Source organism: Lithobates pipiens, unplaced genomic scaffold (assembly GCF_037356315.1).
Source record: "Lithobates pipiens isolate NorthernLeopardFrog02 unplaced genomic scaffold, aLitPip1_a1.2 Scaffold_8, whole genome shotgun sequence".
NCBI classification, from domain to species: domain Eukaryota; kingdom Metazoa; phylum Chordata; class Amphibia; order Anura; family Ranidae; genus Lithobates; species Lithobates pipiens.
In genome coordinates this window covers 107,736,003-107,759,837 of record NW_027507903.1, presented here as the reverse complement: position 1 = coordinate 107,759,837, position 23,835 = coordinate 107,736,003, and the positions used below count along the sequence as shown (strand labels likewise).

At 40.8% G+C, this 23,835-nt stretch overlaps 1 protein-coding gene across 1 annotated transcript in view; it reads right to left on the bottom strand.

Annotated features, from left to right (window-relative positions):
- Window positions 1-392: 392 nt before the first annotated feature.
- ARID3B (AT-rich interaction domain 3B) overlaps window positions 393-23,835 on the bottom strand; it is a 108,735-nt gene continuing 85,292 nt past the window's right edge. The window contains exons 8-9 of the mRNA XM_077470578.1: window positions 21,492-21,578; window positions 393-6,682 (exon numbers count right to left, since the gene is read on the bottom strand). Coding sequence (XP_077326704.1) covers window positions 6,531-6,682; window positions 21,492-21,578 — 239 coding nt within the window. The 3' untranslated portion in view covers window positions 393-6,530. The remainder of the gene's footprint in view (window positions 6,683-21,491; window positions 21,579-23,835) is intronic.

Sequence of the window (23,835 nt, the reverse complement as noted above, 5' to 3'; positions counted from 1 at the left end):
ACCTTTGCCCTATGCACCTGCCAGTTTTGCATGCCAAGAGTAGAACAGGTTGTCAAAGACAGTAACTTCTTTGCATATGTGCAAGATTACATTACCAAGGGCCATCTAATGGCCAAATAGAAGCTTCATGGGACCTGGAAGAAGCACTGGGGAAGATGGCTGAAGCCTAAACCATAAGTCCCCATTCACATGGTCATATTACAGCATGCACAGGTGTTCCATATGCACATTTAAATCTATTGGGACACAATTTGACATCCAAACACAAACTGTACAAGACATCATTCACTCAAAACCTTGCTAGCACATTTTTCAAACAATCTAGGTGGCAGGATGCAGTTTTTATGCAACTGGTTAATAAACAGCAAATAAATGAACAACACTACAAAGACTCAAGATTTTGTCTCTTTTAATAGTGACTTTACTGCAAAAATCATTACAAATTTCCTGAACAAATGTTATCTTTGTACCAGCGCCAAAAGTTATCTCCCCTTATTCCTAAAACAGTCTTTTCCCACCCAACCTTTCGTTTACCCGCCCAGTGCGTGCCTGGAATTCAGACTTTACTTCTAAGGCTGAAAATAGTGATTAAACACATACCCCCCCCCCATCCCCGAGGTTCTTTGGTTCAACAATAAAAAATAATACACACAGAAAAAAAAAAAATACACAAGACCACACAAATATTACAAAAAAAAAATATATATAATAATCCTATTTGAAAACCAGAGTGATGTCTCACTTCTCAACCTCTGGCACTTAAAAGATTGAAATATTTAAAACATTTTAAAAATAGAATTTTATTGAGGTAATGATCTAAGGTTTTTGTAAATCAAGCCTACCAGTTGATGGAAAAAAAATATTGGTCCAGGACTTGACTTGCTTTGCTCTGGATAATTTAAATCAATGTGTTTTTATTGTCTCCTGGTAGGCATCAATGCATCAGTTCTCTTGTATAAATTCAGTGTCTTATCTCTGTGATTGAGAGCTAAGATGGTTTATGAGGTATGTCAAAAAAGCACAAGTTACTCTCGGATGTCACACACTTCGCAAATAAAGATCTTCAGGTCTTTTTTTTTTTTTTTAACATGCTAATATCTCATGGACCCCAACAATGAAAATCTAGGTCAGTGTTTCCCAGACTTGGCATCAAGTTCCAGATTTGCCATCTTTTTCCCTAATGTGATTTTGTGAATTACCCCTTGTAGGTCCTACATCATGAAGACAGAAATGTCTGACAAGATGTAATTACCAGTGTTTTCAAATACCCACCTAAGGTTTCTGTTTAAATGGAAATGTTTAGTGGCTCTTTGCATATGTATAATATATTCGGAATAAGACTAAATAATGTATTTGCAAATATTGCATTTAACCATTATGTAGCCTATTCTGCCAGCAGATGGAGCTCTGAAAGTTTCTTTTTTTTTTTTAAAACATGGTTAGCCATTGCAGCTGTGCCCTTGTTTACTGAACTCCATCTCAAGATATAGTCAGAGAAATTACAACTCATCCCTTGTCAGAGGGCTTATCTGACCTTTTCAAAGAAAAACAAAACAAAAACAAAAACAAAAAAAAAACACACACACACTATAAGGCATTCAGACTGTGCAGTCTTTTTAGATAGCCTGCAGTGCTCCAGTAATCCTTTGCAATATATTAAATTTGTAAAAAAAAAAAAAAATTTAAAAAGTGTATAGGATTTAAAAAATAAAATATTAAAAAATAATGAAGTTAAAAAGCAACTTTAATAAAATGACCAAAAACCATTTGTGTTTCTAGTTCTGAAAAAGTAGGGAAGGGTGAAAAATGTTGTCATTTTATTTGCTGTCTGAGTACCATTGGGAAACGTTCCCTTCACTTCTTACCCGAGACAAAACAGGAACGTAAAAGGAAAGCTATTGTGAGGGAAATTCCCCTCTTAGTCGTTTCCAGAACAGATGTCGCCATTGGAGGCTTTCCCTTTACACCTTGTTCTGGGAACAACTGTATAAATTTGCATTTCCCTTCACCTAGTGGTCACCAATGTAATTAGTGCGATGAATCTTGCCAATGGGCACACAGACTGCAACAAAAAGAACTGACAGAGGGTCATATACTTCCTCACTATGTCCACAGCTTAAAGTTTTGCCGAGAGATAATTTGAAGTGATAGTCTTTTTTTTTTTTTCTTTAAAAATAACAAACCTGTTATACCTGCCTGCTCTGTGAAATAGTTTTGCAGAGCAGCCTGGATCCTCCTCTTTCTGGGTCCCTCTTCGGTGGTCCTAGCCCCTCCCCCCGTTGAGTGCCCCCACAGCAAGCAGCTTGCTATGGGGACACCCAAGCCGAGCTGCAGCTGTGTGTATCCATTCAGACACAGTGCTGCAGTTCGGCCCTGCTCCCTCTCTCCTCATTGGCTGACTGATTGACAGCAGCAGGCGCAAAAGGCATTGCAGCGATAGTTACTACACGGCGAAAGAAAGGAACTGATGTTACTCCCTCTGAGACCCCAGAAATAAATGAGGAGGATTTCATCACTTCTAGTTCTGTCTCTTTGTTTAGTGGCCAGGAAAGCAGGCGTTCATAGCAATTTGCGCAATACCATGTGACAAATTGCAACATCCATCAATTTATTCTATAGGGCCTAAAATAAAAAAAATAAAAATTATATATATATATATATATATATATATATATATATATATATATATATATATATATATATATATATATATATATATATATATATATATATATATATATATATAAATTATATATTTGGGGATTGTAATTTTTTTGTTAAAAAAATGTTTTTTTACATGCATGTGAGAATTGCCCTGGTATTGAAGTTGTTAAAGTGATACTAGAGTCTAATTTTTTTGGTATAAAAACAAATGTATATTTACCTGCTCTGTGCAGTGGTTTTGCACAGAGCAGACCAGATCTTCCTCCTCCCGGGCTTCTCTTTGGTGTCTACATGTGCCCATTCAGACAAGGATCCATGGCCCAGACGCCCCCCACCCATCTCACGGACTTTGACAGCATCGGAAACCAATGCCTCAGTCAATGAGGGAGAGTCCGGGACAGCAAAGTCTCTCGTGCAACATCACTGGATTGAGATGGGGCTTGGGTAAGCATTAGGGGGGTTGCTGCACACAGAAGGCTTTTTACCAAAATGCATAGAATGCAATAGGAAAAAAACCTTCTGCCTTTACAACCACTTTAAGTATACACTGACCGCTTTGCAGTACCTGAAGGAAAGCCTGAGAAACACTGCTCTAGGTTGTTTCCAAATTGAGTAACCACTTATGATTAAAAAATGTAAAGTTATTCAGTTAGCATGATAGACAATCTCTCTTACTAGATTCTGCAACTGGTGCTTCAAGTATTTTCAAGCAGAAAAAAATAAAAATAAAAAACAAAAAAACACATAAAACAAAACGTACATTTGAGGTTAATAAAACGTGTAATAAATGTACGAGTCCTGGAAACATAAGATTTTTCAACTCAACTAAATACAACCTGCTGGTGTTTGTCACTATTTTACATTCCTACAATTAGCAGCAGAAAACTGACATTTTGTACCTGTCATGGTTCATTGAGAATGTCCGGAATTTGACAGAAAAAATATTTGTCAAGCTAAAAAGGCAAATACCATGCCTACAGTGGACATGTTACTGATGGATTTATCTCTGGAACAAGGAATCAGTGACAATAATATGTCGTTAGTATGAACAGTAGACCCATTGGACTGGGAGGCCTTCATGTAAAGTCTTTGGGATAAATCCGCCACCAATGAATCTGCAGTTAAAACACATTTTCAAGTTATGTCAGAATGGAGAAGTGAGGAATTCAACTGAAAAGGGGGAACTCAAGTTTCTAGAAAAACAAAATATACAATCTAGAGGCGTTGTCTTATTTTCTAAAACCCTTTCTTACTTCACCTTTCTACAGCCTACAGGTGGTAGAGACTGCATGGTGTGGGATGCCCACTTGTTACCTTAATTTCAGTTTGAAAAGTGATTCTTGGCACTGGGGGTCAAAGTCCACCCATAGGCTCCTGTAGAATAACAGGCAATAATATGGATAGCTCAAATGGCACCCAGATTTTGTAATTGTGGAATACACATTCAGCAATTTGTTTTAATAGAAGGTTGTAAAACTAGCCAAATGCCGTAAAAAAAAAAAAAAGAATCCTTTCCAAAAAAAACTTTTCTTTTAACACGGGAAAGCTCAAAAGGGCTGAGTGATAACATTTTCTTAATACAAAGACTTCCCAAAATGAATGCACATTAGTGAAGTTAAAGCATGAGGAATATCTCAACTTGACTGACCTAGAAAAAATTATTTTATGTGCGCCTTTTGACAAGCATTTCCAAATCTCCTACACCCCAGCCTCTCTCTTTTTTTTTTTCTCTTTTTTTGCAACATCAATTAGTAGGTTAACAAAACACACAACAAATCAAGTAAAACAATCACAAATATGATTGAGTAATGCATTGTGCCTAGTCCAGGCACCAGAGATTGTCATTAAGATGGCGTCTGAGAATGTGCTTTCTAAACCCCCCCCCCTCCCCCCCACAGTGCGACATTGGACCATGCCGTGTTCTTACAAAAGCTGTGTATAGATGTAGTTTACCAACATACTACTACTATCAGCCTAAACCACCGATACACATTCAGGGCCCAAGATTTGGAAATCTAGCAAATATATCTATTACACAAAGAAAAGTTTTTTTATTTTTTTTTAAGTTTTCAATTTTGCGTCTTTTTATTACTTATTTTAGTAAGTTAACTTCTCTACACTGTAAATTCTCAAATTGTATATTTTTAGATCAAATAAACCAGCATGTATTTGCATGGTCTTCACCTAAATTAGTTAAATAAACCTATAAATAGAACTTGCATACTGGATTCCTGAGTTTTGGGACATTAATCTAGCAAACAGAAGGTTATATGAAATGTAAGCTCATTATGGGAAATTATGTTAGCATCCATTTTTAGATGTCACTGGACCTCGATATTAAATTTTCTATACTTCAATAACGCCTGCGCACCGAAAAAAAAAAATATATATATATAAACCTTACAAAGAAAATGCCTTTAATCTGGAACCAGAGCCCTGAATTCCCCTGTAGTCTGGCAGTCATTGAAACCAGCCTGACTGCCAGATTATAGGAGGTCTATATTCTGACTCTGGATGGAAATCTGCAGAAAACAGAGGTAGAAATAACAGACAGCAGCAATTGGCTAACAGTGGGAGAAGAGTCATAGAACTTTCCCAAACATTTGCCTTGCTCTTCCTATACTGTGTTCAGGCACAGATAGTTCCACGCCTGCTCACGAGCCTTAGGTGACAAATTTAATTTAAAGTAATTTGATCAAACAGAAATCTGTTTTCCTATCAATTTTGATTCTAGTGAAAAATGACCGTTCTGCTTTATATCAAAAAGTCACACCTCCTCTGTTCAGCAATTTTCATTTTGTAAAGAATAGCATGTTGGCCTTTATATTTTCTTCATGAAAAACACAACAGTGTTTCAGAACATTCTGATACTGAACAGATGTTACTAAACATGGTATCCGATGACTGCATCTGAGTTGAGTCTTGAGTCTTTAAGTAAACAGACACCTTAAGTTAGGTGTTAAAGCCTATTAAATTTAGAAGGCACAGCCTCTTCAAGGTAACACCTACCTTGGCTGAATTAAAAACGTTTCTGAAAGCAGAAGAAATCTCATTTTATATTTCACACAAGCAGGAGGCATAATATATTCTGTTTATGCAAGGGCAGTACCATTCAATGATTAGGATGGCCAACTGCAAAGGTATCCAAGTTTCTTTGTAGATAAAACAATTCCTCGAATATAAAAAAACATATTGAACATGAGGTATTTGCAACTCTATAGTGTCAAACCAATACCACATCACATCAGAAGATACCAGGTATTAAAACATATTCAGGATGATTCTTTAAAACTTACTTCTGATTACAAGATAGAACTAAGTGAAAAAACCCAACTCATCTTGGCTAAATGTCCTATAAAACATCTACTGTCATAAACACATCTTGAGGTTGTTTGACAGCCTGTAAGGAAGGAAACAGATCCTAGAAGGGATGAGGTGGCCTTGGTAGAAATGTCTTCATGTGCCACTTGCACATTTTAAGTCTCCAGCCTCCTTCCTGCCACCCACCATAAATGATGTAGATGGGGAAGCAGGTGTGAGATTAGCACCTCACAGAACTACAAGGAGAATGGGACAGCAAGGTCTGCTCAAAAACACCATACAGTAGGTAGGAGCTGAAGCTCAAAAGGGCAGGTTTGCAGCTGGGTCTTTCCCAGATCTTCTTCCTGCCCATCAGTGATATTGTGTAATGCTATCAAACATTGAGGTAAACTGGTTGTGTAACCTTTTATTAAGGTGAGGTAAATGGAGCTGAAGTCTTCCTGAAGCTGAGGTAGGTAAGGTTGTGTAACGCTTTCTTGCGGAGGAGGCAAGTAGTATCATGCTCATTCCCTCCTTTTCCCAATCTCTCCCTTGAGAACAAGGCTTCAGAGGGACCAGCTGGTGGAGGGTTCTGCACCTGGGGTACCTCGGGAGGAAGTGGGACTCTGGGATGCCTGCGAAGTATTGCTGCTGCTCCCTCCGCTTTGCCCAGTATATCCCGCAATTAAAGGAACAGGCTTCTGAGCATATAAAATGCCTACAAAAGAAACACAAGAGACCAGTTTAGGAAATGTCATACATGGCATTTTTAGATGATTAAAAGACACAAAATGAGCAGCATAGGTTTTGTAGCCTCAATAGCGAGTTAGGATCCAAAGTACATTAGGAGACACAATGAGGTAATAGAAATGGCTGCAACAAAATACACAAAATAGCGTAACCACTTGCTGACTGGCCACAGTACTTCTACTGTGGGAGGCTGGCACAGGCAGGCCGAATTATCTTCAGTGGATATAAAAAGTCTACACACCCCTGTTAAAATGTCAGGTTTCTGTGATGCAAAAAAATGAGACAAAGGTAAGTCATTTCAGAACTTTATCCACCTTTAATGTGACCTATAAACCATACAACTCAGTTGAACAAAGTGAAAATCTTTTAGGTGGAGGGAAGTAAAAATAAACTCTGACTTTGACTTTTTGGCTATGAGTCTAACAGTGTGGCACATATTGACTTGGCAATATTTGCCCACTCTTCTTTGCAAAAACACTCCAAATCTGTCAGATTACGAGGGCATCTCCTGTGCACAGCCCGCTTCAGAGCGCCCCACAGATTTTCAATTGGATTCAGGTCTGGGCACTGGCTGGGCCATTCCAAAACTAATATTCTTCTGGCAAAGCCATTCTTTGATAATTTGGATGTATGCTTTGGGTCGTTGTCATGCTAAAAGATGAAGTTCCTCTTCATGTTTAGCTTTCCAGCAGATGCCTGAAGGTTTTGTGCCAATATTGACTGGTATTTGGAACGGTTCATAAATTACCTCTACCTTGATTAAGGCCCCTGTTCCATTTTAAGAAAAACAGCCCCAAAAATGCCACCACCATGGTTCACTGTGGGTATGGGTGTTCTTTTGGTGCTGTGCAGTGTTGTTTTTGCATCAAACATATCTTTTGTAATTATGGCCAAAAAGTTTAACCTTGGTTTCATCAGACCATAACATTTTCCCACATGCTTTTGGAGACTTCAGATGCGTTTTTGCAAAATTTAACCGGGCTTGGATGTTTTTCTTTGTAAGAAAATACTTCTGTCTTGCCACTCTACCCCATAGCCCAGACATAAGAATATGGGAGACTGCTGTCACATGTACCACAGCCAGTACTTGCCAGATATTCCTGCAGCTCCTTTAATGTTGCTGTAAGCCTCTTGCCAGCCCCCCGACCAGTTTTCTTCTTGCCTTTTCATAAATTTTTGGAGGCACCTCCAGTTCTTTTTAATGTCACTTTTGTGCCATATTTTCGCCACTTGATAACGACTGTCTTCACTGTGTTCCATGGTATATGTAACGCCTTGGAAATTCTTTTGTACCCTTTTCCGGACTGATACCCATTAACAATGAGATCACTCTGATACTTTGGAAGCTCCCTGCGGACCATGGCCTTCATTGTAGGATGCGATTAAGAAAATGTCAAGACAGACCTAATAGAACAGCTGAACTTTATTTGGGGTTAATCAGAGGCACATTAAATGATGGCAAGTGTGTACTTGACAACTAAACAATAATAATCTCCTGCGCTCTGGTGTTTTGCTATATACGGGTGGTATGATCCACTCTCTGGTTTAAGGCAAAGTCTATGATCTTGCAGCCCTCCTCAGAACAATGGGTGTTCATACAACTAGAAGAAAAAGAAGGAGGGCGCACCGACCTAGTGCATTACCAATATAAAGGTTTTATAAAAAAATATATAAAAGCAATGGTACTATTTACAAACGAGCATATATACAGGCTTTTCTTATCAATCGAACTGCATCCCTTAGCACCTGCAGACAGAACCTGAGGACAGGCGGATCAGATGGTACCCCAAACGGTTGAACGGCTGACCCATTTCAGGGACGTACTCTTTTCTTGACCGCCTAGGCTCTGAAGAAAAGGGTACGCTCCTGAAACGCACCAGTCGTTTAACCATTTGGGGTACCATCTGATCCTCCTGTCATCAGGTCCTGTCTGCAGGTGCCAAGGGATGCAGGGGGCTACATTTTAGGCTGGCTCTCGAATCCAGGATTCGGCATCCATAGCCGCAGAATGTATGACTCGGTCCCACCCCTGAGTCATTGTATTTGATTGATATCAGCACAGCCATTGGCTCCTGCTCGGTCAATCTATCTAATCAAGAGCCAAGAACCCCGCTGGGTCAAGTTCCAGGGCTCAGATAAGTAAAACGGTGAGGCTAGGGGCCGGTCACTGCCAGGTGTATTTCACCTTAATGCATAGAATGCAAAGGTGAAAACACACAAAGGTTTACAACCCCTTTAATTCTGAAAAAAGCTACATACCCAGTTATAAAAAGGGTGTTGCACACTTAAGCAACCACATTATTTTCTTTTTTGATTTTTACTCCCCCACCCCCAAAGATTTTAGTTTGTTTTTCAATTGAGTTGTACAATTTATAAGTCACATTAAAAGGTGGAAAAAGCTCTGAAATCATCTATCTTTGTCGTTTTTCATATCATAGAAACAAGGGTGTGTAGACTTTTTTATAGCCACTGTACATGTACATCAACCAGCCTGCTGCAGGTTATGGGCTTGCATTGTGTTTGCGACCACTGTGTCCACCAGACAGTGGATTGCAGTTCCTGGTGATCGCTATGCAATCACATGATCACTATGTCAACAAAGCGGTTATGAACAAATTCATTCATGACAGCTGTGTTTCCTATGCTGTAATTGGCACACAGCAATCACATGGTACTTGGGCCAATCTCAGCACCCTGTACCATGTAATTAGCTGTAGCCAATCACTAGTAATTACAGCCGTCATGAATTTAACCCAGGAAAATTTTGCTGTTACGATGATGATCTTTGTAACAGTTAAAAAAAAAAAAAAATCCCTGATCACCCCCTTAGGGGGGGTACATTGTTACTGGTAATAAAAGTATGTGAAAAAAATTAAAATTTACAGGTTAATTCAAACTGTCACCACTGTTCCTGATCACTGCCACACCAGTCATAGGACAAACTTATTTTCCAATAACAAGAAATAATAAACTGCGCTCAGGAAAAAATTAAGGTTATTGAAAAAAATGATAAAATTAAATAAAAAGAAATAAAAAGAGGCTGCGGCGTTAAGTGGGATACACACTGGAATAAATATGGGAAAATTAGGAAAGCTGCGCCAATAGTCCTATTCAATAATAGGAAACAAAGTGAAATATCAACCAAAGTGTTAATAGCACCCACAAAAGGATGAATAATGAAGGCGCTGCGTTGCCCGTTCCCCATTGATAACGTCACCTATGACGAAACGCGTCTGGGAAGGTACGCTGTGACGCCACCACACTTTACGAAGGGAGGACGGGACGCTGTTTTGAATGCCGGCCGGCTGTCTACGTTCTGATTCGATGCGGTTTTAAAGTATTCTTATGCAAGTGTGATATTTATATCCATTAAAATTATGTGAATGGTTTTACGCTATGGAGGCATTTCTTTCTTTCCGGGTTTGACGTTGGAGATACACTCGATTGCCGACGTTTGAAGCTTTTTTAGTGCTGTGATGCTGCCATATACCTGTGTTAGTGGAAACATGATGCGAGAAGTATGATACGGCGCCTTCATTATTAAGTTTACATTCCTTTCCGGTTAAATACCAATAAGGCTATTAATTCATCTACATCTGGTAAGCGCATCATAAATCTGGTGACGGCACTGATCTGCAGTTCTGTTTGGATTCACCGCGGTGACTTGATAAGCACGAATATATTGGACTTTATTTTTTAGTTTCAGCTTTCTGCAAGCTGTTATATGCTATTTTCACATTCTGTTGGTGGTTTTATTAGCGTAATGTTAATGTTATTTTTTTGAGCAACACTTATTCATCCTTTGTGGGTGCTATTAACACTTTGGTTGTTATTTTCCAATAAGTTGACAAAAAATTACAACTTCATAAAACTTCCTATGCCTCCTACCGTCTACTTTCCAAAAAGGGGTAATTTTGGGGGGGGGGGGGGGGGGGATTTGCAACGTTCTAGCATTTTAGGAACATCCGAATTGATACATTCTCAAAAAATTAACAACAAATATAATTTTTTGTGACATATATACACAGACCACAGACGCTATAACTGACTCAAACCAAACCATACACTTATTGTTTGTTTTTTGCCAAAGACAGGTAGCAAAATACATTTTGGACTAAATTTATTGGATAGGTTTTATAACAAAGTAGAAAATATTGTTTTCCCCCCAAAATGTTTGGTCTTTTTTCATTTATATTGCAAACAATGAAGCGGTGAACCACTAAAATAAAGCTTTTTATGTAAAAAACAAAAAGGAGATGCAAATATTTAGTTGCATATAGTATTGTATGACCGCGCAATTGCCAGTTAAAGTAGCACAGTGCTGAACAGCTAAAAATTAATAAGGGGGGTAAAACCATCCGAAGCTCAAGTGGTTGTAGTTGATGAAAAACCAAGAAATACAAAAGCATTTCTAAACAATCATATTTCCAGGAGTTAATTCTACAATAACGTCTATTTTTTTTTCCACCCACATTCTGTCATTAGGCAAAAATTTTCAAAGAGCTGAGGTTTTGGGTAATTTCACATCATATGTAATTGTATAGATTTGAACTTTATCATGTTGCCCAACACCTGTGTCGTGCAACAAGATGTCCCATGTATGGAGGTTATGACATTTTTGTACAAAATCACTAAAACTCAATGAGCACAACAGTTATTGTTAAATTAGCATATGGTATCCGTCATAAGTAAAACCTTTTGCTTTTTTTTTTTTTTTTTAGTGGTCTCGTTTTTAACATGGCTAAATTTACAGTGATACGTTGCACATAAATGCACAGCCCTTTTGCAGTCATGCAGCAGTGCCATTAATTCTTAAGGCATTTCCGTGTATCTTGCCAACACACGCACATAAAAGCATGGCAGCAACTTATTCATTTTAGAGCAGTGTGATTTTTAAAAAAAGTTCAGGCAACCTGATTGGACATTGATTTTCTATGCTGATCCCTCTTTGAGCAACATATCGTATATCTATAAGTTTTGAATCCCTAATTGCATTAAAGAGAAAAAAAAAATCATCAGGCGCTTTTGCTTGAGCTGCACAGAACGCGTAGGAGCACGCTCCATTACATCTGCATTGGTATGAACTGAGCCATACATGCATCTCTGCAGATGCACTTGAACTCCCAATGCAGGCGAAGAATTTACAAAACTGTATACTAGTTAACCCCTTCTCAACCACCTTCCCAACCAGCCTAGAAGCGATTCAGTTTGCATTGTGTGCTATACAAGTATTTCATTCATTCACAGTTATACTGCGGCAGGATGGCTCCCCGTGGCTGTAGGTCGGCTCTTTAAGACGCTGTAGCAGGTGTGCCTGCAGCGTATCCCCGGTGGGCGTGATGACCGCCAGGAACCCACGATTGCTCATGACAGAGCAAGAACCGAGATTTGTGTATTTACACACACAGATCCCGGTTCTTGCTGTCAGAGGAGAGGGGAGAGCGAGCGTTACTACCAAGTAGGAACAACAATATCTCGCCTCCTCTAGTAAGCCACATCTAGGGAACACATTTAACCCCTTGATCCCCCCCCCTAGTGTTAACCCCTTTCCTGCCAGTGACATTTATACAGTAATCAGTGGCCATTTTTAGCTCTGATCACTGTATAAATATTACTGGGCCCAAATATGCCCGGGGCAATGTTGCAGTCCCAAAAAATAAAAATAATCGCAGACCACGGCCATTGCTAGCTTAAAAGAAATAATAGAAATGCTATAAATCTGCCATTTTATAGATGCTATAACAACTTTTGCACAAACCAATCAATATACACTTATTGCGATTTTTTTTAACCAAAAACATGTAGAATACATAGACGTAAACTGAAGACTTTTTTAAAAAAGTGTGGGGGATATTATAGCAAAAAGTACAAAATATTGTGTTATTTTCAAAACTGTCGCTTTTCTTATTTAGAATATAAAAATAAAAAGAGCAGAGGCGATCAAATACCACCAAAAGAAAGCTAGATTTCTGGGGAAAAAAAGGACATCAATTTTGTTTGGGTACAACGTCGCACAACCGCGCAATTGTCAGTTAAAGCGACAGTGCCCTATTGCAAAAAATGGCCTGGTCAGGAAGGGTGTAAATTCCTCCGGGGCTGAAATGATTAAAGTAGTTGAGGTATACGATTATCTTGTTACAGCATAGTAGCTGTCCTATAATTCCTAATTATGTGCCATCCCATGCACACTACAATGTGTTCTAGTATCAGCTACGGTTACAGTCCCATGCTGTCATAAGAATCCCAAATAGCATTTTTTATACTGAAAAATATGTCTAAGGATCTCAATCGCCTCTTAAAAAAAGGATTTTTATAACAGCTTTCCTGTAAAACCATTTTCTTGGAGTACATCATAGGACACAGAGCCTTATGCATTTACCTAGTGGGTTATAGCTACCTTCAAGTGTTGACACTGGCACACCCAATACAGGAAAGTTGACTCCCCTTTATAACCCTCCTGCTTCCAGGAGTACCTCAGTTTTTGTAGCCAAGCAATATACTTAAACCCCATAAAAGAGGGGCGGCACCTCTGTGTCCTATGATGTACTCCAAGAAAAGGATTTTACAGGTAAGCTGTTATAAAAGTTATATTTCCTTTATCGTACATCATAGGACACAGAGCCTTAAGTATTTAGTCGGATGTCCCATAGCAACGCTATGGGAGGGAGACACAACCCGTAGGGCACCCCCAGACCTTGATTATTTATACTACTGCCTGCAGCACACTGCGCCCAAAGGAGATATCCTCATTCCTTCTTACATCCACTTGGTAAAATTTTGTGACTGTATGGACCGAAGACCATGTTGCGGCCTTGCAGATCTGAGCAAAGGAGGCCTGGTGACGCACTTCCCAAGAAGCACTAACTGCTCTGGCAGAGTGCGCGTTAACTTGAATAGGGGGAATCTTACCCCTTAAATCATAAGTGTGAATTATAACTTGCCGAATCCACTTGGCAACAGTGGATTTCACGCTTTTTTTTTTTTGTTTTTTAAAGGACCTTCTGGCAGAAGGTCACTGATCTCCCTACATCAAAACAATGTAGTGATTTTTCTTCCCTGGAACATGGTTCTGGGAAAAACGATGGCAGGAAAATATCTTCATTCAGATGAAAGCCTGAAACCACTTTTGGCAAAAGGCCTGGACGAGGGTGTAACACCACTCTGTCCTCCTGAATAATCAAATATGGCTCTTTACAAGAAAGCAGGCAAATTCTGAAAGCCTCCTTGCTGAGGATATAGTAACCAAAAATATCAGCTTCCTAGTCAGACGGACTAAGGGAATATGCTGTAATGGTTCAAATGGCTGTTTTTTGTAACACTGACAAAACGAAATTCAAGTCACAAGGGCTTAAAAGGTGATTTAACTGGCGGATTAATCCGCATCGCCCCTTGCATAAAACCCCGGACTAAAGAATGCGTAGCGAGCGGTCTTTGAAATAAAACCGATAAGACTGAGACTTGGCCCTCAATAGTACTTAGGGCCAAATTCATCTCTACGCCCAATTGTAGGATTCTGCCTATATCTCCAAGGGTGCCAACCCTTGGATTCACACCAGGAAAAGTAAGCATTCCAAATTCTATAAAATACAGCTCTGGAAATTGGTTTCCTTGCATTTATTAAAGTTGAGATAACAGACCTGAAAAGCCCACGCTTCTGGAGAATGTGGGTTTCAATAGCAAAGCCATTAAATTTAGCGTTTGTAAATAGGATGGAATACCGGCCCCTGAGATACCAGGTCTGGCCTTAGTGGGAGAGACCAAGGACCCTCCACTGCCATCTTTACGATCTCTGCGTACCATGACCTTCTGGGCCATGCTGGTGCTACCAGAATTACAGGCTCTCTTTCCAGCTTGATCAAGCAAAGTTGTCGAGGCAGCAACTGAATCGGGGGAAAAGCGTAGATCAGTGAAAACTGATCCCACAGGGTTACCAGCGCATCTGTTCCATATGCGAGTGGATTCCTTGTTCTGGGCACAACGTTGACTAACTTCATGTTGAATCTGGACGCTAGAAGATGTCCAGAGTCCCCCATCTTTGGCACACAGCCCGAAACACTTCGGGGGTGAAGAGACCATTCCCCTGGGAATAACTACTGGCGACTTAGATAGTTCGCCTGCCAATTTTCTACTCCCGGAATGAAAACTGCCGATAGGGATGGGACATTCCTTTCTGCCCAAGTTAGGATATGGTTCATCTCTCTCTGAGCTAAGAGACTCTTGATGCCCCCTTGGTGATTGATATAGGCCACAGCCATGGCATTTTCTGATTGAATCCGGACTGGCAATTCTTTAACCTGAGAGGTCCAGGTTTTCAGAGCCAGATACACTGCCCGAATCTCTAGGATGTCAATGGGCAGGGCTCTTTCGAGTTTTGACCACTGTCCCCGGACAGTTGTCTCCTCTAGTATCACTCCCCAGCCAGGGGGCTGTCATTACTACTTCCCAGATTATTGGTCTGAAGGCTTTCCCCTTCAGCAAATTCTGGCTTCGTAACCACCAACTGAGGCTTTGAGACACTCTTGGAGACAGCCGCATTGGCAAGTCCAAAGCTTGGATCCTCTTGTTCCAAGCAGAGAGGATTCCGTCTTGCAACAGTCTTGAATGGAACTGGGCATAGGGGACGGCTTCGAATGAAGCTACCATCTTTCCTAACAACCTCATGCAAAGGTGAATTGAAGGATTTGCTTTTGACTTGACCATCCATACCAACTCTTGTATGGAGCTGATCTTTGCTGGAGGCAAGAACACCCTTTTCTGGGCTGCATCTATGATCAGGCCTAAGTAATCCAGCCTTCTTACTGGTTTTAAACAAGACTTCTCTAGTTTGAGGTTCCGAGACTTCCCAGGTAACTGGTTGTAATGCGTACGCTTTGCCTTAAGCAAGTCACTGACTGGTCTATTAATAGATCGCCTAGTTATGCCAACACTGTTATGCCCTGTGCCTTCAACCTGGCTAGAGGTGGGGGCCAGTATTTTTGTGAATACCCGTTTTGCTGTGGCTAGCCCGAAGGGTAAGGCCGCAAACTGAAAATGCCATTGTTCCACTTCCTAAATGTGGAATAAGCAGCGCTAAAAACTATAAAGCGTTCAATTTAAATAACACCAACAAAAAACATCCACTTCCTAAAGAAAGTTCATAACAATATGGCTGAAAGCGCTTTAACCCTCTTTTCATAGGGGTGAAAAGTAGAGATCTCTAGATTCCAATCCTCGGATTATCCCCTTTAAAAACTCCACATGTAAATTAGAGAAATAGCCTACAATAGTGTAATAACTTCACACACTACGGATTGGATTCACAGACATGGCAGTGTGGTGGAGGAGTGTTGCTGGAAAAGTTTTGTGGACTATCACCATGAGGGATTCACTGGTCACCATCTAATATGCATGTTATTATGAACTTTCTTTAGGAAGTGGACATATTTTGTTGGTGTTATTTAAATTGGACACTTTATTTTTGTCATCACGTGTTTCACAGAGTGGTTTCACTTATAGTTTATTTTGCTACATTTCACTGACACTTTTGTTACTTGTGTTAATTTATTATACTCACATAGTATTTAGCGCCGCTTATTCCACATTGTTTGTTAGGAATATTGTGTACTATTTTGTTTATTTAGAGTAGCAGCAAGAGTTTTTATAAGCGCAGTGGTGATGCACAGGTGTGAGGGCGAGAGTGTGTATTATTGATTTACATTGTTCCACTTCAAATCGCAGAAACCTTTGGTGAGCGGGCAATATAGGGACATGCAGATATGCGTCCCTGATGTCGATGGATGCCATAAGTTCTGACTTGTAGGGTGGAGGCCACTGAACTAATCGACTCCAATCGAAATTAGCAAATTTTTAGCAACCAATTTACATTTTTTTAGATCCAGAATGGGCCTGACATCTCCATTCGGTTTTGGTATAGTAAATAGGTTTGAATAGAAACCTAAACCTTGTTCTTCTGTGGGGATCTGTACGATTATCCCTTGAGTCAATAATCGGTCTAATGCTTGAAACAGGGATGGTCTTTTCCCTGGATCCTTGGGAACGTTTGATTTCAGAAAGTGAGATGGTGGAAACTCCCGAAACTCTAGTTTGTATCCTAGAGTCACTGTGGAGAAAGCCCATCTGTCCTGAGTTTCCCTCTGTCAGACTTCTGCGAAATGCAGAAGTCTTCCCCCCACCTTGGTGAGGGGAGACGCCTCCTCATGAAGAGGTCTTAGTATTCTGCTTTGTAGTCTTGCGGCTCTAGGTCATCCTTTGAGCCTGGACCTGACCCTGAGATTTTCCTGTGGAATCGGGCGGTGGAAGTCGTGGCCACTGCCTAGAGGCGGATGCACTTGGCGCAGGAGAGAAAGTCAGTTTAAATGAAGGACGTTTATACTTTTTTTTGACTGGCAAGAGTCCTTTTTCCACTGGAAATTGTCTGAATGTATTTATTCAAATCATCGCCAAATAGTCGCTCCCCATGAAATGGGAAACTAGACCGTAGGTTTTTCCAGGGTGCTTCGGCAGACCAACCCTTTAGCCAAAGGGTCCTACGCATGTGTACTAGCACAAGTGCAAGGCGAGACGCCTGGTGAATAGAATCCTTTATAGCATCTATGGCAAAACATAATGCTTTTGGTAAATTGGCCAACTCACTAGCCTGTTGTGCAGGAAGCTTGTTAAGGGCCTCTGTGAACTGGTCTTTTAAGGACTGACAGATGCCTATAGCTGCAATTGCAGGCTGAGCAACAGTACCTGCTAAAGAAAAAGAGGATTTTAACAGGAATGACAACTTTTTATCCGTTGGATCCTTTAGCATTTGTGCACTGTCCACGTTAAACTTTTATTCACACTGGAAATCTCAGCATCTACTGATGGAACTTTCCATTTTTTGGTGAATTTTTCCTCCATAGGATAGAGAATTGAGAATCTCTTTGGAGGGAGAAAATGCTTATCCGGATGATCCCATTCAGGATAAATAAGCTTCTCTAGTAATGTGTGGACTGGAAATGCATGCACTGGTTGTGAAGGTTTCAAGCAAACTAAAGAAGAAACCAGACTTTCAGCTGTTAGGGGTAGCATGAAAGTACCATGTCCACAAGGATTTGTACCTCAGATTGTGAAGCTGAAACTTCAACTGTCGTTTCCTCCGCAGAGGAGTAATCTGTTTGTTTTTCCCAATCGTTTGAGGGCAATACCTCATCCTGTCCCCACTGTTCCCCTGGTGAGGGGTTTGGAGTGGGAGAGAGGGATCTAGCACGCTTTTTATCCCCTTTAATGAAGGACGCGATTAAAGCCGCTAATCTTCCTTTCAAGCTCTGCGGGGCAGAGGAAAATGCATCTTCAGTCAAGTATACAGGGGCTGAAGTATGAGAAGCAGTTGCACCACCAATTGCTTCCAATGACTCACCCTGGCTTGCCATGTCAGGTATCTCCAGAGAGGATGACAATGTGGAGGCATGTGTGGAGTTCTTAGAGCCTGGCGTGGTTTTGGTGCCTTAGCAGTAAACCTTGAAGCTATAGTGCAAAGCACAAAAAGCAAAGGTACTCTTAGAACTGTTCCATTTGAACAATAGTAGGAAAAACAGTGGTAGCATAGAATGGGCTAATGCTAAACAATACGTTTTTTTCCCTGAACTGCAAATGCCTGTGTAAACCCCTCACATGCACCAGCGCTTCTGTGTCCTGTGGCAGCCTTGCTTCAACTGCTCTGACAGACACTGTCTCATCAGCTTTAAGCTTTTCAGGTGTGAGCCTGATTGTCTATGTGCCAAGCCCTTTCCAGTGCTTTAGCAAGAGTCATCTCAGAGGGACGGCGGGGGAAAGGGATTTACACAGCCGTTTTTCAGCTTTTCAGATTTATGGTTCTTTAAACATAACATGTATCCCTATCCACTCAGTTTCCCCATTTAGGGGGAGAGGAGATCCCCCCTCCCCCCCTCCAGCTGCCCAGACACGCTGCAATAGCATAGATTTAAACAGGGTATATACACTATTACTCCCTCTAGAGGAGTTTTTAAGGCATTTTGCAATATAATCGAAAGAAAAGTCATAGGTGGACTTTGCAGTTCCTTTGCTTTCCTCTTACCTTTTCCTCGCTGCAGGATACTGCTGTAAACAGACAGATTCAAACTTCACCCATCACGGCGGGCAGCATGGTTAAACCTTCAAACACTGGGGCCCTTTTAATAGGGGTTCCACTCCTTTGTACCATGTATAGCACCCCTCAGGACAGCTTTAGGGAATGTAGCAAGACCAAAAAGAGTCCTGCTTCTTAGGGTCCAGCCCTCAAAGAGGAGCATTACAGGCAAAACCTTGTTCATCTATGCAAGGCCCGGGTACCATCCTGGAGTCGCAGTGGCGGGATAGATCCGGTTGTGGAGGCTTTTTAAATCCATCTTGGATCCCTCCTGGAGCTCCGCAGAGTATATCTTCACTCCTGCCAACACCTTTAGACACTGGTGAAAAAAACTGAGGTACTCCTGGGAGGGAGGGGGGGGAGGTTATATAGGGGAGTCAACTGTCCCAAAGCTTATAAATAGTACTGGGTTGTGGACAGGTCCCTCTCACATTGTGTGCACATTTCCTGTGTCTGTAGGAGCACTTGAAAAGTCTGCATCTTCCATGATACAATTTCTGCAAGCCTGAAGGAGGAGTCCTGTGTAGCTGGCAATTTGTGCATTGACTGCATGTATTAAGGATGCAGAAACAGTGGGCAATTTTAGACAATCATAGGTAGGGTATGGACAGGATTATGTGCATGGCTGCACTGGGATAAACCCTGTATTTTATGAAATCTCCTTATGTACAAAAAGGAATCTACTTTTGTGATTTCATTATGCACCAGATGGGGGAAAAAAAAAAAAGGTACATTTCCCTCCTTTAGTGGATTTGAAATCAAATTAGTTCCCTATTCAGTAGGATTGAACTCTGCCTTTACTGTCGGGGCAGCACTGCTTGGGTGGGGGATTGCATGTGCTGCCATTCAAGTGTAAGGGGCATGGCTGGGTATAGGGAGAGAATGCAGAATGCTAATGCATCACCCACGCCATGATTACATTGGTGTTGCCTAGGAAGAACTACCAGGTGACCAGATATTACACTGGGACAGGATGCGGCAGTGACAAGTTATCTTCACAGAAAACTGAGGCCTATGAGCAGGTTTAGGTTCACGTACACAATTTTTTTCTGAACACAGGAAAAGAAATAAAAAAGTTTTACTATACATGCCCCATGCAGCCCTGTATTTTGTGCTGTCTGGAGTTTTGCTTTATTACATTTTCTACAGGGGGGTAGAATGGAAGCCCTAGCATGGCCCTCATGCTTTAACACTTTGAATCACTGAGCATGTAGGCTGACTTGCCTTATCTGTTTAGTTGTTTTGAATCTGTGCACTGAAGAAAGCAGCTAGGTAAATTAGAGGTCAGCAATGGCAGATTATATTTCTTCTGTGATAACTTTCCTTTATGCTAGGCACCTAAAGAGCTCATGCACCACTATCAAAGAAAGTGGAGTAACCAATGCTATAATTTACTGCTATGCTATATTTCAATTCTTCTTTGCAGGTTTTAGGCTTGTAAAGAAAAACCTTGGTTCGAGAGCGTTGTGCAAGACTTGTATATCAAGTCAAAATTTATTAAAAAATGTTGCTTCATTGTTTAATACATTTTGACCCGATATACAAGTAGCGTCATGTCACAAGAGAAGAGAAGTGCCTCTAAGTAAAGCAATACAGTTACATTTAATGAAGGTACAACATTTAGAAACTCCCACGTTTAAATTATTAAAACAGGCACATCTAAGTATGCAGCTATCTGGGGTTAAGCTGTTTATAGACCATCCTCCTCACCGCCATAAACGTCATCCCTTCCACTCTGCGCTCCACGAGCATTTCAATCAAGCTTCAGATCGCTCAACAGCAAGGTAGTCTTCCATGATTGCAGACTTACAGCGGGTAAGAGCCAGCGGTGTGGTGGACGATCTATGTGGAGAGCATTACTCCAGATGCCTGCATACTTAGACGTGCCTTTTAAATATCAACCATGTGAGTTGCTAAATGTTGTACCTTCATTAAATGTAACCATTTTGCTACACTTTAGAGGCGCCTCTCCTCTTTTATACTCTGTAGCTCCTGCTGGATATTGCTTCTAATCCCCTTGTGGAGGACATTTGTGGATGGACATTTTAGGCTGGGTTCACACCTATGCGAATTGGATGTGGCTTACATCGCGCACCCAATTTGCAGAACATTTTAAAATATGTTAATTTCAATGTGTCTGGTTCACATATGTGCGTTGCATCTGCACAGAAAAAAAATGTGCATTTTCTAGGTAGTGCAGTGAGAATTGCAGGCACATTATCTTCATTGGGAACGCATATGATTCGCAGCTGTGTTCCGTTCTGAACAAGCATTCTCTCCCCCTCATCACTACACTTCCCCCCTCTCCCTGCTCAGCTGATCTGTAGCTACAATGGAGAGGAACTGCTGAATGAAGGAATTTCCTCTTCGCACAGAGAACGGAGCTGCAATTTACACGTGGAACCCAGCCTTATGGTTACACAACCTATCACATTGCTATAATCTTTTGAAGGGCTTATGAATAAATGGTTGTGGAACAAATCATTTGAGTTTCCATTATTTCTTTCAGGGAATTTCGCTTTGATATACAAGTACTTTGGATTACAAGCATGTTTCCGGAACAAATTATGCTCGCAATCCAAGGTTTTACTTTAAGTACAAAAACATTTAAAAGTATCCTGTTTTTATACTGCCCCCCACCCCACAATAGGCTGCATATTACCTGTATACATAGTGCCATTAATTTCAATGGACATGTTGATACTACCAGAGCCCAGATTGAGAGCCATGTCCTGCCGATCCTGAGTTGCTGAAAAAGCAAGAGACATCAATACATAAATCAATGGTGTGATGTGAAAGGCAGACTTGTACAGCATATTTTTATATTCTTGATAACTTTAACAAACTTGCACCTTAGTTAAAGTGGTTTTGCCACCAAAAAATAAATAAGTGTTTAAAAATCTTTAAAAAAAAAAAAAAAAAAAAGAATTTTTACTCACCTCTAAATACCTGTTGCTAGGGGGTCCCTCGTAGTCTGCCTTCTTCCTTGCCCGGGCTGATGACATCACTTCCCCTCGCGCAGCACAGTCATCTGGGACCTGTTCCAGATGACTGTGCGGCATATCACGGCGCCCTGTGCCGCTCGCGCGGTGGGTGCCCGGCTGTGGCTTCACAGTACGAATGACGGCGCCGTGAGCGGAGCGGGGAACAATGGGGGGGCTTTGTTCCCCCGCATCGCTGGACCCTGGGACAGATAAGTGTCCGATTATTAAAAGTCAGTAGCTGCAGTATTTGTAGCTGCTGACTTTACTTTTTTTATTTTTTTTTTTTTTTTTTTTTTTAGGGGCACCCCACTTTAAGGTTACCTGCCGTGGGAGATGCCCCCACCAACTTCTTAGCTACACAGATGTTATTCTCTTGCTTCAATATGTTCAGACACCAACCAGGAAGAGGTATGCAGACAACACTTGCTGCATGCTTAAAGTATCAAACCCAGACTATGAAAAACTCATTACATGCTATATAACACTGTGTGCATATTCACAAAGCCACTAAAGCATTTGTTTTGTGTAGAGTGAAATATACCTGGTTGATCCTGCCTTCAGCTGTCCCTTCCATCTTCTCTATGTGCTCAACCACAGCCTTAGATCATGTAGAGCAGCTGGTGTTCTCTATCAAGTATGCTCCAGTTTTAGTTTCCCTCTTCATGTGTTCCTGTTTTCTTTAATCTGTACAGCCCACATGACTATATAGTCACATGTATATGCAGTGGTATATGACACTACCCTCCCCATCTGCTCCATGTCCTCCTATTGTAAATGCTATAGGGGTGGAATATAGTATGCTGAATGATTACAAATCACTAACACACAAAATGCTTAGCTTTAATATAGATTATATATATCCAATGTAATTGCTAAAAACTGTAAAGTTAAAAAAAAGCCTTTTATGCAGATGCCACCTGAACAAAATCAAAACTAGTGTCAGTCATCTTCGACTCTGCCTACACCATATAAAATACAAAAACAACACATTTTGTGTTCAATAAAGATTGGGAGGTGTAAAACTGTTATTTGATAAGTATAATCCAATTTAAAAGGACTCTTCAAACTTTTTTTTAGTCATGTGACTGGTACAGCACCAATCAGGGCTGGCCAGACTCATACTGTAGAGAGCATACATCAGCAGAGTAATATAAGCCCCTCTCAAGGATCTTTCCCTGCAGATGCCTAAGAACAGGGAAAGGTCATGTGACCACACAACAGTGCTGCAAGAATAAGGTACTTAAAGGATTAAGAAAAACAAAATAAAGTGGCATGATATATACGATTTAGGTCAATGAATTAGGCCCCTTTCACACAATCGGTTCCACCTGTCCGTTGGGCCACCCATTGACTTCTATGGGCAGGCAAATGTCAGATACGTGTTCTCTGACACCCGCCTGCCATCTGATCCGCTTAAAACAGACAGATGCCGATACGGTCACCATCCATCCAGCAGGTCGGGTGGGATCAGATTAAAACGAACAGGCTGTTTTCACCCAATCTCCACATTGAGGATTGAGGGGCTCCAACAGGTCTGTCTCAGCACAGTGAGCGGAGACAGACCAGTCATCCACCTCTGCTGAGCTAGCAGAGTCTGCCCAACAGATCCGCCCTGTGTGAAAGGGGCCTTATGGCAATTAACGCTTGTGTTTACTATCACTTTAGGCTCTATTCACACTTGTAGTATGCAACTTTTATAAGACTTTGGCTTTGACCAGCCATAATGGACAACTGTTGCATTGTATAAAATTCAGACACGGGTTGCAGTTACATGAATGGTAATCATTGGAAAACATGGGGAACTACGTGCCATGCAACTTTGATGTGCAAAGTTGCATGGCAAGTCACACAAGTGTGAATGGAACTTTACATTTTGATCATCTCAAAAAGCTCTACATCTTCTGGTTGTTGCGCAAATAGCTCCAAACATGATGCCAGAAGTAGAAGGAAAACCTGAGTAAAAAATGCTATGTAATGCTTTTAAGACCTACCTCAAAGGCTAGAGCGAACATTTAGTGTGGT